At 51.3% G+C, this 15,849-nt stretch overlaps 2 protein-coding genes across 2 annotated transcripts; one reads left to right on the plus strand and one right to left on the minus strand.

The window, feature by feature from the left end:
* Positions 1-2,554: 2,554 nt before the first annotated feature.
* Positions 2,555-7,861, minus strand: SNT2 (DNA-binding E3 ubiquitin-protein ligase SNT2; the record flags this gene model as incomplete). The annotated part of the gene is made up of 2 exons (XM_046091149.1): positions 2,555-6,981; positions 7,090-7,861. The coding sequence occupies 2 exons, from the start codon at positions 7,859-7,861 to the stop codon at positions 2,555-2,557; spliced, it is 5,199 nt and encodes a 1,732-aa protein (XP_045947126.1).
* A 5,861-nt stretch (positions 7,862-13,722) lies between these two features.
* LDX57_009422 (uncharacterized protein) lies at positions 13,723-15,773 on the plus strand (the record flags this gene model as incomplete). The annotated part of the gene is made up of 5 exons (XM_046091150.1): positions 13,723-14,550; positions 14,615-14,797; positions 14,851-15,331; positions 15,388-15,559; positions 15,608-15,773. Exons 1-5 carry the CDS (start codon positions 13,762-13,764, stop codon positions 15,771-15,773), a joined length of 1,791 nt encoding a protein of 596 aa, XP_045947127.1. The 5' UTR covers positions 13,723-13,761.
* Between the last annotated feature and the right edge of the window lie 76 nt (positions 15,774-15,849).

Raw genomic sequence — 15,849 nt, forward strand, 5'->3', positions numbered from 1 at the left:
TCACTTCACTGGTCTTGCAAAAGAGCAAAAGAAGGGAAGTTGCAGACATGATTCTTCCAGACTTCCAGAAGGTCGCGGCACGGCGGGTGCGGGCGTCGTCAGAGACTCGCCGATGGGGCCGATCCGGTATTGTATTTCGGTTCTAGATTCTGTCCGATATTACGATCTTCTATCCTGATCTACTCTCTACTATTCTCTACAGATTACAGAGTCAGACATAAATGCCTCTTCGTTGCCATCTTCCATTCCAATCCCAAGTTCAATCCTGGTAGATATCTCCCTAGGGAGTATATTAATACATACACAGGAATCGAATCCCTCCCAGCCCTCTCCTCTAGTCATCCAGGGGAAGAGTGATGAGCATGAAAATCACACCACTCCATGTACATGTACGTACTTTATACACCGAGTACCCAGTCCAGAAGGAAAAACAGAGTACAGACAACCACACAAAAGAACAAGAGAGCAAGAGAGATAAAGTGAGCGGAGAGAGTGGAGCGGGCACGAAATGACGCCAAAGCGAGCGATCCCATTAGTCCAGCGACCAGCCCTTCGTGGGTTTTCTAGAATCTCGACTACGCCGGACTAAGAATAACCTCCGCCAAAGGATTTGTGGAAGGATTTCTTCTTACCGTAGTGTGTACTCCGGAGTAATTACGGCTATATGGCTATTTTTAATTTCTGCGACCGATGGATTTTGTGTACGGAGTAGGTATGTGCGCCAGACTTATCTAAAGAGAGGAAAGTGAAAAGGGCCATCTCGAGGGGCAATCAGTAAACCTTACGGAGTACACAATACCATAAAAATCAACTGAAGAGTAACACAGTAATTTTGGCGATCTTTGTTTGTGATTCTAGAAATTCCATCCGCATTCCTGCAGCGACTGACTTGGCAACACGTTGAGGGGGAGCTGAGCTGGTGGGAGACCCTCAGGGGTGGCAACCAACCACTGACGCAACTCCGGAAGAGTGATGCATTATGAGATAATCCGCGTTCACAGTGTACACAGACACTGGCACTTGGTTACGGGTTGTAGGTGGCAACATCTCTATGAGTAAATTGATTCGATCAATCAATTTACATCTGTGCACTAAATATACCCTCGAGTCCGAGTCTTTACTCTTTTTTAGTCTTCAATATGACAAAATCACCCTCATTCCGGGGTAAGATATAAAACGGTCGATCATGCGATCATATCCCCAAGTTCCAGGCAGCCCGTCTCTCATGATGACGACGATTCGATCTTTTTTTTTTTTTTCGGTGTTTCTTATTTTAACCGGGACGGCCTGAATAAGGCATTAGTAGTGAGGGACTTTACGGAATAATAATATTCATGCCTTAATCACATTAATATTAATATTAAAATTAATTCTTGCAACTGTGGACTCTTCTTGAAAGTGGACACCGAAAAAAAAAAAGCGGGACGCGAATTGGCTGCCTGGCTGCCTGACTGCCTGACTGCCTGAGGCCATGGATGGTCAACTTGCAAATCCCGTCGCGCCGATTCGTCTAACTAGAGGTAGTTCCCCGGTGCCGGTTACACGCAGATAATAGATATACTAACTACCTGGTAGGACGGTGTATGTAGGTAGGCAGACTCAGGTTACTAGTTCCATTCAAACTGGATACAATGGACTTTCTTTGTTCTCATCATGCAAGGAGGCCCCGGCACAGATCGATCTTTTTAGAACTCTATGTTTGCTGCTCACCTACCAGTCTACATACGATCCACAGATCTGACTACTCTGAGGCCAGAAGGCCCTTGGGTTCCTTTGGGTAAGTCATCTGGGAGCATGCATCGTGCCACTCAAGCTATTTGCTTATTGCTGCTACACCGAGTAATTTATTCGGTACTGTACGTAGTAAGTCTAGATCGGTTGCATGTGGCTCGATCGCTATATATATACGGATACCCGTACCCATCGCCCCCTCGCATTCAGGGATCATCCCCGACAACTTCTCGCCCTCCCCACTCTCCGAATCTCTCATCCATGTCGTTCGTTCTACTGGGTCTACAGGCAGGTACCACTTACCCCGCATCGCCGTGTCGGGCCAAGTCTACCCGGGACCGGGGGTCGTCTTTGTTGGAATCCGGGGTTGGGATTGGATATCATCTTTAAAGTTAGAATTGATTGGCTTCTCTCATTCATCGTGGTAGTATCGGTGCGATTGTAAATGCAAATCCTGAACGCTGAGGGATGGAATCCTGCCCATGCACCTGCCCCTAACTTCCCAATCCCAGACAGACTGCTCGTAAATGGCGGTGTAATCAAGACACGGCTTCTTCGGTAAATGTAGGACCAAGGAAAATACACGGAAACATCGGAAAGAAGGAATAGAATTCAAGGGGCACAAAGAAAAGAAAACACATGGAGTAAAAAAAAAAAAGAAGGGACATTAAATAACAACAGAGGTAGATCGGTAAAAGTCTAAAAAACAACGCTGATGGCAAGTATCCCAAACCCCCTTTTTAAATGCCAGAGACGGGAAATAGGAAAGAAAACAAAGAAACTATCATACACAAGGGGTAGGTAAGGAATCAAGGAATTTGCCCTACGAGAGCAAGTTCTTCAACGACGGACTGGCACTGGCGCCAGACGACCCGTTGGTGCCGTTGGTGTGCCGACTGCTGCTCGTTAGGACCGCCGGTGCCAGGACCGGCGTTTCCTCCAACTTTGCCGGAGTGAGTCCCCGGGGATCAACGTGTGCCTGGGAAACTGGCGGCGACTGGGTCGACGCCTTTAGGACGCGGTCAACAGAGTAGACACGTGGCGGCGGTCCACCGTTCAGGGCACTGAGCGAATGCTGTGGCGAGTGTCGGACCATCGTTGCTTGAACGTCCGGCGGTGAGGCTGATGGCGCGTACGCGCGTGGTCCTGTTGTGTGTGAGGGATGGGGCGATGACATGGCGACGGGCCCGTAGGGACTCTGATGGCTTGGGTACGCCTGAGGGGGCGGGTGGGCAGGATGAGCCCCGCCGTAATGAGGCGGAGGCGCGTGGTGGGCAGGTGAAGGCGCATATCCGTTCATGTGGTGTGTCGTCGTCGGCGGTGGCGGCGGCGGCGGTCCTGGAGGCCCTCCGCGATAGCTAGGAACTGGAATGCCGTTTCGGAGCTTGTTGTCGCCGTATTCACTCGGTCGTTGCTCATATCCCGTGTACCATTCCGGTCCGTTATGTCCGCTGTGCCCGTTGTGCCCGCTGTGCGGGGGCGCGATTGGCCTTGGAAGGACCCCTCCTGTCTGAGGAGGATGCGCGTGAGGCGCGTAAGAAGGACCGTGGTATTCGGCAAGTCGGGGAGCCGGAAGGACAGGACGTTGCGCGGAGTACGGAGACGGCCGTGGCTCGGGAGATGGCTGGGTCGCTATTTTCTTGAGGTGGCATTTATGGCATTCATACAACGCCTGGCCTTGCGGGCCTCCGGGCCCGTCGAGACTGGTCGTAGTTCGCTCGGCAGGGCCATAATCCCCGTTGAGCTTCGGGAGCGGTGGCTGCGAGGGGGTTCGATGAAGGTACGGTGGGCTCGCCGAGGCGGCACTCGGATATCTGGGCCCAACAGGTTCATTCAAGCCTCCACCATTGAGCATTGGCGTACCGTGGTGAACAATGGTCGCCAACCGTGATTTGTCCACGGGCCACCACCGTGGGCTGTACGCGGTCGAACAACGTGCACATTTCTTCGTCGTATCTCCTCCGCCGAGGATCCGGGGCGGGGGGCGATTATCGGAATCGATGTCCATCTCGTCCGGGGCAGCCTCGGGCGATGTGATGGCGTTCTTCGGATGATCCTTGACAGTGATCGGCTGCGGATGGGAAGCACCGTTGGCAGCACAAGCCGACCGGCGGCTTATCACAGATGTCCCTCCATGCGATGACGCGCTAGAATATTGCTGTACAGATGCAGCCCTCCGTTCAGTCTCGGTCTTGCTCAGATCCGCTTGTTTGTAGATCTCCGAAAACCGCGCGAGGGCGTTTTCGCCGTTTTCCCCAGTTGGCTCACCGATTTCGTGGACAACGGAAGTCACGGTGTGGTGAGGACACCAGATCCCTGCCGTGATGACCCCCGTCTCCTCGCCAAGCTTGACGCTACTCACGGAATCTCTTCGCGACCCTTTGACGGGTGTGACATCGAACCCAAATAGATAGTTAGCCTGGTGCGCACAGCCGACGTGAAATCGAGCATTGCAGCCGTTGAAATGGCACGGCACACATGCTCCCCGGGTAGATTTGCAGATCTTGCACTCCTCTTGATGCCGTTCCGAAGGAATGAGTCCAAATCCCTCTGCAACTTCCAAACTTTTCGCGTCGCGGAACTTGATTTCCGGCGTCCAGACTGCGCAAGTGACATGGACCCAGTTGCTCCCTGTAGTCGCTTTGAGTGGTTCTCGAGGACCGACCGGCTTGCCCACGGCTTCTTGTCTTTGTCGATACAGCTTGATGGCCCCGCTCACCATTTCCTTTTCCAGTCTCTCCTTCTCCCGGTCTCGTTCGGTCTTCTTCTTGTGTGTCGATCTCGGGGTCTCCATCAGTTCATGTTCAGTCCAGGTCACCGGACACAAGACACATTCGTAGCGAGTCGAGAGTTTCGGGCTCCGATCGTTCGAGCACATATCGCACAACCACTTGACACAATTGCTGGTAGGACTGACGCCATAGCATCTTCGGTGGACGGTCAGACGGCAGTCTCGGCAGGATAGATGCTGATCTCCCATGGGTTCCATCTTGTTGCAAACAGCGCAAGGGAGCGTTTTGGCCCTGGGAGGATCCGGTTGGATGGGCGGCGGATCCGGGGCCTTTTCGGGGGCCGGTTTCTTCTTCGGTGGGGGCTCGACTGAAGTAGCTGTAGAGTTGGCACCGCTCTCCTTGTCGTTAACGCGGCTCTTTTTCTTGGTCGACTCTTGTTGCACCTGGGGGTTGGTGTTCACCACGACGCCAATCGCGGCGGCCGTAGCCGCGGTCGCAGGACTGATGCTGATCGGGATCTCAGTTCCCAGGAGAAGTTGGACCAGCAATTCTTCGTCCATGCGCCGGCGCCACGACTTGTTGCCGCTTTGGTTAACGCGTTTGGCCACCTCATCCACACTCTCCCACTGGATGCCGTATTTTCGCCACAGCAGAGCGCAACGCAGACAGAGGGCCACGGTAAGCTGCGGGCCTTTGTCGCGTTGCCTGGAAGACGGCTCGCTCGGCGTCGTAGTGCCGGGGGGAACCCCCGGGGCACGTCGCCATTGGCGTGACGTCCGTTCCGAGCAAAACTTGCACTGAAACCCACGTTTCTTTTCGGCCGCTTTGTCGTTGTCATATGCGGAATCGTCGTGGTCGTCTGCCACGTCGTCAACGAGCTTTGCAGCACTGCTTCGCTTAGCTTCCTTCTTGCCCCGCCGACCTTCAAAGGTGCCCCATATTTGGCGACCGCGATCCGTCCTTTTCCACATGTAATAGAAGCGCACAATCTCACGATGCGGCACCGTGCCGACATGCTTGGTCACATGACGCAGCTCCGACCCGAACTTGGAGACTCCCTGCTCGAACAGCTTCACCTCTTCCGGGCGCAGATGCGGTTCCTTGAGGTCCTTGTACTTATTCATCTGCCTCAACTTGCCTAGAGCGACATCAGCGTCGAAACTGTTCGAGTACAATAGTTCCAATGCCTTGTCTAGAAAATTCGTAGAGTACGGTGTCTCATCCAGGTCGGGCGCTATTTCCTTTGCCCGCGCCATGTACCGATCGATAAACTGCTCGCGGTCGGCGGGGTTCAGATCTGCGCCGGGGGCGTCTTCCTCGCCGCGTGAGGAAAGTTGAGTCGGAGTGGGCATTTTGAACAGCGGTTCCGCGGTGTAAACTTGCTTCCCATCGACGGTGACTGGCCCATCCTCGCCTCTTGGAACGTACCCTTTCGGCTCATCCAGGACATATTTCGGTCGATTGGCTCTTTCTTGCTTCGCGGCTTCTTGGGCGGCGTGGGCTTCCTTGTTGAGTTTCGAATCCTTCCGACTGTTGGAGCCCTTCGGGAGCTTCTTCTTGATGTCTACCGGCTTGACGTACTTCACGGGGCGTCCATACCACTCAGCGACTTGAGCCTGGTGTCGTCCACCGAGACGGGAACTCGCTCGAGGGTATATTCGGTCGTCGTAGTCGAGAGCATCCTCAACGTTGCAATGGTGGCCTAGATAGCGATACGGCCACATCCGCGCTTGCGCCTTCTGTTCTTCTGTAGCTGGTCGGGTCGCCTGCTCTTCGACAGGTGCGGGACTATTACCGGCCGTATCGGTTGCGACTTGTGGTTCTTCTTCTTCTTCCTCGATGATTTCTTCCTCAGCCTCTGGCTGTGCTTCACCGAGAACCGGAGTGTTTCGGGCCTCGAGTTTGCGCTCTTGGGCTCGACTGCAGGCGGCGCAGGCCCATGCGAATCCTCGTGCCGGTTTCTTGGTCAGAACGGGTCGTACACATAACATATGGTACGTTTCGTGGCAAACGGCACAGTCCACCGAGTTATTGCTCGCGGCATACAAGCTACACCGCTTGCAAGTTTTGACCGCACTGCATAACTCCTTTCCTCTCCCAATTTCCACGAGAACAAATCGCCAGCGCTCATCCAGAACCTTCTTGACATTCGAAGGGACATTGATCACCTTTTTGGTGGGGATGACCTCATAATACCGATGGATGTAACGGTCGAACATCTTGTCATACCAGAAGCAGTCTCGTCTCTTCCGGTATTCATCGGAGTCTTCAATCTCCGACGAATGCGCGATGTGGCATTTCCCTCGTAATGAAGTAAGCGGACATGTGTCGGAGTGCATTGACGCAAATACAAGCCTCGTATCCGCGACCTTGCGTTGGATATCACGTGGCCGGTAATACCAATTCACCCGCAGCGCCTCGATCGGACCGGATGGCGCGTTTTTGGAAGGGATGAACTCCATGATCCGCGCCAAATAATATGGTTCACCCGGCGGTTCGCAGATGAGATAGACATGGTCTGGGGGAAGAGTCAATCATGATAGTCTGTAATTGCAAGAGAGAAACGGAAGGTTGAAAGAAATCAAAGAAAAAAAAATTATAAGATACGAAAAAGGCAGACACTCACCATTCACCGCAAATGTGGTGCCATCGTCAGCCGTTAGTTTTCCATCTTCCAAATAGGCGCCGCGACTCTCGAAAGAGACCATGTTAGATTCACTTTGCCCCTGGGTGGCCCCCGGGGCTGTCGTGAAGATCTTCTTGGCTGAATTGCCATTTGGAGTGTTCGTATTTGACGAACTGGCGGGTTGTTTTCGTTTCCTCGATGTTGACGACCCGCCGGTCTCCTCAGGCTTGGCAGAAAAGGACGAGGTGCCAGGAATTGAATCTTTGGCGGCGGAGGCGAGGTTTGCACCATTCACCGCCGTTTGATTTTTCCGCGCGTTGGAAGACGATGGCGTTGACTTTTCGGCTTCTTGTTTCGAGCCATTCGGAACGTTGTTAGTATTGGGGGTGACGCCACTCGTCCGCTTGCCAGATTTGAGTGCGGGCTGGGCGACCTCTAGATCCATGTCGATGTCGCGATCCTCCGCGTAGTTGGGACGCGGAGCGGCATTACGGCCTCTGGAGCGAGTGCCATAAGGAGCTGGAGTAGCGGAGGTGCTGGGTGGCTCCGTTCCAGCAGCCTCAGAAGGAGATGCGCTGGTGGCCATGAGTTGAGTGGGCGGGTCATTCACGGTGGCGGCCCCTTGGGGGGTGGGAGAGTCGGCCGATTCCGTGCGTGAAGATTGACCAGGGGTGGGCATGCGTCGTTGGCCGGCAGCAACAGGAGCACCGGAGGGAGAGTCGGGACTCACGTGTTGCTGCGACTTCTGGGGCGGTGACCTATCCGAGGCCATGACCAACCCTCAAGCGCGAAAGGAGAAAATAAAGGATGAAAGATCAGTGACGAAAAAAAGAAAAACAAAATCAAAGACCCGCGATGAAGCTGCAATGCGCCTCCAGCGCTGCGTCGGAGGGTCTCGATACGGGTGGGAACACCGAATACCTCGGACGCAGAGATGCAAAAGCTCAGCAACGGGCCGTGTCGGGTAGAAGATCCCTCATGAGATGTGACGGTGCAGATGGTTGGTGTCGAACACTATCCGCCGAGTATCAGAAGAGGGAGGAAAGGAAAAAGAGAAATGGGGGAAAACGAAAAAGGGAGAAGAGGTGCTGGAGGGCAAGAGTGTCGGCCCAAAATGGACTAGAGCGTCACTTTCGTTGCCCAGGTTAGAAAATCGTAACCGTCCTATCTCTCCCCTTCTCGTTTCTTGCTTTATTTTTTCTCTCCTCTTTGAATGGTGCCTTTGGCTTTCCGCAAGGGAGTTGGAAGGTCAATGGCGAGTTGAGGAAAACGAAAAATGGCACACAGGCGTACCCGACTATCAGGATCGACAAGCAGCCGGGAATGACAAGAATAAACTACTAGCCGAAAGAGAATGGAACCTTCGAAGACCTCCGAGCAGGGAAGATGAAAGACGAAAGACGAATATATGTAGGAGGGAAAAAATTTACGAGAGAAGACGAGACGAGATAAAGAAGAAGAGAAAGAAAAGAAATGGAAAAAAGGAAGAAGAAAGAAAAAAAAGAAAACGGTCTGTCAAAGGTGCTTGTAGTCCAATGATAGTAACAGTGCAGTGAAAGCAACACAAAAACAAAGCCCTTAGAACCGATTGGGGTGGGGAGTAGAGAAGACCCCGTGGCGTGAGCGTAGTGATTGAAGAGTAGACGAAACTGGATCAGACGTAGCCAGCCGGTAATAAACTCGAACTAGTGGATAGTCTGACCGGGGGCATGCAAGTGCAACGAAGGGGGAAGGAAGATGGGAGTTGAGGAGGATATTGAGGCGAATGCACCACAGGAAAGGGAGGAGGGATAAGAAGAGAGAAAGGACAAACGTCGGTTGAATCAGTGGAGTCGGGTAGAGGGACACAAGAGAGGAAAAGGCGACTAAGCCAAGAGTGGCAGAGAGTCGCCGGTAGGGAAGGAGAGGGAGAGAGGGAGAGAGAGAAGAAGAGGAAGAGGAAAAGAGCAGAAGCGAAAAAGAAAGAGAGAACAGAAGACACAGGAAAGCCGTCCAGGATCCCGACCAGTCCACGTCCTCGCCCCTAGTCCCGATGTGTTAATATGACGGATCCTCCATCCACCCAAGAACCAGAGAAAATTCATGATGACCATCTCCTTGCCCTTTGCACGAAAAAAATAATAATCATGAATTATGGGTTGATACTTGGGCCGGGCCCAGCGTGCCGGTGGCCATCTCGCTGGTCCCGCCTCGGGGCTTGACTATCAGGATCATGATCATTCAATCCATATGCCTCAAATTAATTCTATCCCCGGAGGGAGGTTACTATATAAAACATAGCTAGATCGGTGATTGCTCCCCTTGCTGCCTTCAAATGGCATGTTGCCCCGTTGAATGATCTACGTAGGAAGTAGTAACTGGCTTAGCGGGAAGGAATAGTTATAGACGCCTTGTCGCCAGTCCTGGCGGAACGACAAGTGGACCGAACCACCCGGTGGGAAGCGCGATGGCGATGGTGACGGTATATGGCGGAGGAGGGGGTTATGGGATGGGAAGGGAAGGAAAGAAGAGAAAATGAAAAGACGGATGGGGAGTGGAATGAAGGGAAAGGCAGAAACAGAAGATAAACGGATAAACGATTCAAGGAATGGGAACAATTTTATTTGATTCTTATTTCAGAAAATTCTTTGACTGGGTCAGGGCTGAAATGGTCATATTTCTTACAAAGATAGACTAAACTAGCATCGAGGGTTGGGTCGTTTTCCTTTTCCTTTTCTTTTTCTTCTCCCCCTTCCTCTCTCTTTCTCACGGGTTTGTACTCCGTATCCGCAAAGGGACAGTCGACTGGGGGGAAACCCAAAGGGTATGGATGCACAATAATCTGTGGCAGGAATGTTGTCACGTAGGGCAGCGCATGCGCGTTGGATCTGAAATTCAAATTGCCAAGCCCTTCGACTTAAATGGCGTTGCAGGCGCAGCAGATAACCCAAGTCCCCTAATCGGAATCTTTCTAGACAACGGCTGGCTTTTATCCCGTTGGCCTACTGCCTAATCAATAAGCAACGACTCCGGCTTTTGACAATCAGATTATTATTACTATGATTATCACTATCTGGGTTGGGCGTGGATATAGATAAGATCAGCTTGGGGAGGATTCAAGATCCAAGATGAGGGTGGATGACCAATCTACGAGTAGGGGCCCTCCTCTCTCGTTCGTCTTTTTGTAACAGATATAGATGACATCGGTATGATGCTGCCTGCTTTCGATGATACCTGGTGAAACTAGGTAGGTAGACGCTGTAACTATTTCTAAGCCATGTTAAGAAATCAAGAGAAAGCCATGTGTAAAAACAGGATAAAGCCCAACAAAGATAAGCAAAAAGATGAAGCGAAGGAGGAAGGAAAGCAGATAAATAACATCGTACATTGTTCCCCTGACGGGAGGTCGACTGTAAGAATTCATTATTCAACCAACTGCGGCAACAATAATTACGGGGTGGGCAAAGGGAAGCTAAACCACAGGGAGGGGCAATTTTGCAGAATGGGACTTCTGTACCACCCAAGAGGGCCTCAAAGAGCATGAATGGGGAGGCGCTGAAAATGGTAAAGCTCCAAATAAACGACCGAAAACTCGGTTCAGAAGTTCAGAAACAGCACCGAAAAGGGAGCAGGGCACGGGTTCCATGGCTCCTGCAGTGCTAGCCAACTAGTGGTGATTAGCAGCTACACAGTAGATCCTTAGGCATGGGCGCGAGTTCTTATGCGAACTACGGACCGTCTGCGAGACGCCGGGCGGCGTTGCCATCGGATGGGCGGACGGTATAGCCGCTGGGTCGATCTGAATTTTTTTTTTCTTGTTTTTTAATCACGTTAATAACCAAGGACGTAGCTGCTTTTTCTCTCTCCTCGAGGTATCGTTATGTGCTATGGCAGCATGCCGATCGCCTGGTGGTAAAGTTGAGTCAAATGATAACACAATCTGGAGGGAAACCCTTCGCTAGCGCCCTCCGGAAAACCCAGTCATTAATATGGTTGGCTATTCCGGCTGGAAGCACTGGGAAGGAGAAGGCCTTTTCCTTCCCCGCCGGGACGGGGCTCTTCTCTTTTGTTTCCTTTCTTTCTTAATTTTCCTGCGTTCTTGGCTACACACTGATTTGCCAGCCGGTTGGAGCTGATCGATGATCAAGTTCTCTAATTGTATGTAGAGTACAATTGTTGCGTGTGGCAGGGCTACAGGGAAAAAAAAAAAGAAACAAAATATCACGAAAGTTCCGTCATCATTGTTTTGCTTGGTAAAATCAGATCGCTTTGGGAATCTTGCATCGCTCCCCAAGCCGCACTACTGGCATTCCCTCTCGCCATGATGCGAAACGGTCAAGCGACTTACGTACCTTGGGTGCTCCGAGGATGATATAGCACTCGGGATTCGAACCAATGATGTCTTCTGCTGCAGGAAAAATTACCTCCATGGCCGATGATTTGCTGCCTGCTGGCCGTCCCGACTCTGTGTTGCCACATTACAATCGACGACTAGTCTGCCACACCTCCGAAAGCAGAGGCCCCATCCTTGGGCTCGGGATTATTGATGTGGATTGTGGAATGGCCGATTCTAATCGTGCCTCTTGTCTAATCGTCGACAGGATGTGTCTGTAGCTTGGTGAGTTGATAGGACTCGGTAGATTTATCAAATAAATCAAGCACGCCTGTTCCTGACTGATAGATTGTTCTAAGTGGCATTATTCCTTACTGCGAGGGATGTTGTACGAAATACTACTGACCACCTTTTGCGTTTGTTACTAACCCAGCCACCTGCCATCCATGTTCCGGCGAGGCCTGCGCCTGAACGCATTTACCAAGAATATTATTCAATTATGGTTTGGAAATTCGGGTTATCACATGCCTGCGAAACCCAATCATATTGATCGCTTGAATACGTTGGAAGTTGGACGTGGTAGAGTCGCAAACAAAAGAGATTGGGGTATAATCTTCCGTCGGACCGGGATGAAAGAGAAAAGGGAGCTAAATACTTCAACCATCAATGAACAAGCCGAATATTTCCCAGGCTGGAGATTTCTCGGAAGACATCTGTATCATTAAATCCATGAAGTCGACACATTACGGCGTAGTAAGTGTCTTGGGTATTCCGTACACCGTAGATAATTATATCATTACTCCGTACTAGTATGGTTCCCTCTGAACAAATGCGGAGTGGGTCCCTCGAGGTGGCCTCTTTTCTTTTTTTCCTTTTCCCCCCTCTTCTTTCAGGCCATTTCTCCGGGTCAAGGCTGAAGATTAAATGGCGCGCTTCGCCGAGACATCCGTACCTGGGATGTTCGAAACTTTCCCTTTACGAACGACTAGACCCCGTGTGCTTATTATTGCGCACATCAACTCAAATACTCTAAAGCATTGTTGTTGTCGTTGATTAACAACACAAAAGCAGGATCTGGGCGATAGGACGTGAGGGGAGGCGGGGGCGAGTTAAGTTGGGACTATCGTCAAGGGGCATGTCAATAATAATAATTCTGTACATAAGCCACCATTTGCTCATGCGGCGCAGCGCTTGGTTAGGAAGGTCAATCAGAAACAACGCTTACTTGGAGTCCCGGCCAGTAAGCCTAGCTGTCAGGTGACTGGCAGCTGCCTACTGTGCTGTACATTTACTTACGCATTGTGCTACCTAGTAGGAACAATCAACCTTGTCGGGCGGAGGGTCTACAATACACGCGAACAACAAAGTAAAAGTCGTTCATACAGCAGTTACTGCTTTTTCTGCGCGGGAATTGTTTCCTATGGAGATCCTGCTCTGTGGAAGACGCACCTCATAAATAGCAGTAGCCCTTGCTCATTCCCGTATGCGGTACGGAGCAGAGAAAAAGAAAGCGTGGCGGAGGAATGTGTACCTGCTACCGTCTGTGCTCTCGACTCGACGGATCAACGGGCGGAGTCGGGGGATGGTTCTAGTTGCTCGCCCTTTCTGCCACAGGAAGGGGCGAGTAGTCAGCATGAGATCCCAGCGATTTGTTGTTTGATCTGCATGACATTGAGGATATATATTTTTCGCGGTCGCATGAAATCTGAATCACCTCGGAGGATGATAATTGACGAGTCAATGACAATAATGACGGAGGAAAATGGTCAGTAAAAGTGCAAAAGCAGGCTAAACCCGTTCGGAGCGACCAGGCATCCCCCCGATCCATTCATATGGGAATATGCGGATCAGCAGGGCTCCGATTAGCGGATGACGAGACGATCCAGGAACGTTCCGCATTGGAAGACTTGCAGGGTTGTCGGCTTGTCAACGCCTTAGGCTGCCGGCTAGTTGGCCTAGTCTCGGCCTGAGTCGTGACTTGGGAGCCTGGGAGCCTGGGACTCTGCCGCAGTGCCGCTTCTGCCGCCTTACTGGCCTGAGGCACCGCGACTGTCTGCGCCTTCCCGAAATGAAACGCGTCCGTTGCACCCGCGTTGCGCCGTCCACTTGCGTAACTAACGGTCGGGAGGTCTGAGGTCATCTGCTCATCTGTTCATTTGTTCATCGGCTGAACTGGAAGATCCCCGCTTGTATCCTCGAACATTCCCTGCCGAGGGTGAAACTCCGTGTCGTTTCATCTTATAAACGCCCATCTAGGTCCTGCCTTTCCTCCCTATTCCCGGTATACGATCGATGGAAACCCTCTGTCGTTGACTAGATAACTACTCTGTACCTAGATAACAAAAGGGGCCGTACAAGGCATGTCTGCACAGCCTGGTCAACCATTCCAGTCCCATGGCTTTCAAACCTCGGTTGATCTTGCTCGCCAACAGGCGTATACTGTAGCTCCCCTGGCTGGGCACAAACGACTACCGGATCGATCCCCCGAGACCTCGTTGAAAGTCTCGAGCACCAAGCAATCAGGTCATTCGACGCCTTCGGTGGATTTCGTTCGTCATCGTGTAACTTCCCCTGCTCCCAAGAACCGCTTGGGTGCTAGTGAAATATCTCCCGTGGCGGCTGCCCAGGATCCTCACCAACAACGAACGGATACCGTGATTCATGAGTCAAACAGAGATCCGGTTTTGTTTCTACAACACCCTCGATATGGATTACCTCCCACCCTAGTCAAGAATTTTGCGGCGGTCGGGGTCAGCAGTATCTATCCTTGGCAGTCGTCATGTTTGCTGGCCCCCGGCCTCCTGGAAGGGAAGCGGCATTTGATTTATACAGCCCCAACGGGCGGTGGCAAATCCCTCGTGGCTGATGTCTTGATGCTGAAACGCATCATAGAGAATCCCTCCTGCAAGGCAATTCTAGTTCTACCCTACGTTGCTTTGGTGCAGGAGAAGCTCAAGTGGCTCAGACGCATTGTGCAGGATCTTGAAAAGCATATACACGACGATGAGGATGATCCAACTCAGGCGAAACTGTACTATCAGCGATGGAAGAAACTGCAGAAATCGATACGTGTCACTGGTTTCTTCGGCGGCAGCCGGACTTCCGCCTCCTGGGCTGATATGGACATCGCTGTCTGTACCATAGAGAAGGTCTGCACCCCAGGGTAGCTCCTATACTGCTGATTCTCCCATTGACTGCTGTATTGTTTCTTAGGCCAATTCATTGATAAACACCGCGATCGAAGAATGTACCATTGGGAACCTAGGCGTCGTCGTTCTAGATGAGCTGCATATGCTTGACGATGAACATCGGGGCTACCTTATGGAACTGATGGTAACCAAGTTGCTTTTGCTACAGCAAGACATTCAAATCATCGGCATGAGTGCCACTCTTTCGGTATGAGCCCAATTTCCAGTGGATAACATGTTCACAGACTCATCAAGGTCTAGAATACAGAAGTCTTAGCGGAATGGATGAATGCAGAGTACTATATCTCAACTTATCGGCCCATTCCAATTGATGACTATCTTGTCTATGAAAATGCAATCTACCCTGCCGCAACGTCCCGACAGCTCTTTCACACAATTACTAAACTAGCTTCAACAACAACGTCAATTGCGGATACCATGCCTCCTCACAGAATCATTCAAGCTTCAACTTTCCGAGAACTTGCGAACCCGTCGACAAATTCAATGGTGGCTCTCTCTGTGAAGACAGCCGCTGCGGGATATGGTGCGTTGGTATTCTGTGGCAGCAGACAAGCTTGCCAGATTCATGCGGCTATTATAAGCGAAGCAATGCCCGGGTCTTCTATGGTCGACCCGGAGGAGCTGAGCAGAAGGCTCGATTTACTTGCCGAACTAAGAAGTCTCCCTAGTGGTCTTGATCCCGCTCTAGAGAATACTCTTATCAGGGGAGTAGGATTTCATCGTGAGATGCCCGATTTGTATTTTTTGATGTCGCTTTATAGACTGACTTGATTTCAGATGCGGGAATGACTGCGGAAGAACGTGAACTTATTGCACAGGCTTATGACCAAGGGACTTTGAGGGTACTTGTGGCTACTTGCAGTCTTGCTGCAGGAGTTAATCTTCCTGCAAGAAGGGTAATTATAAATGGTGCACGCATGGGTCGGGACTTGGTCGGTCCAGCAATGCTGTAAGATCCTCGACCGATATAATGTATTGTGCGTTCTAACCTAAACAGACGACAAATGTGTGGACGAGCAGGCCGCAAAGGAAAGGACGAAGTAGGCGAGACATATCTCATTTGCGGCAAGTCAGATTTTGAAGCTGTATGCGACCTGTTAGAAGCCGATATGCCTGCAATTGAGAGCTGTCTTGCCCCGGAAAAAAGAGGACTCAAAAGGTGAGCGATTCAATCCATGCGTCTTGGATACTATGATTCCTAACCAATGTTTGAAGGGCACTGCTGGAGGCTATAGCGAC

Source organism: Aspergillus melleus (genome assembly GCF_016097325.1).
Source record: "Aspergillus melleus strain CBS 546.65 chromosome Unknown contig5, whole genome shotgun sequence".
Classification (NCBI taxonomy): Eukaryota; Fungi; Ascomycota; class Eurotiomycetes; order Eurotiales; family Aspergillaceae; genus Aspergillus; species Aspergillus melleus.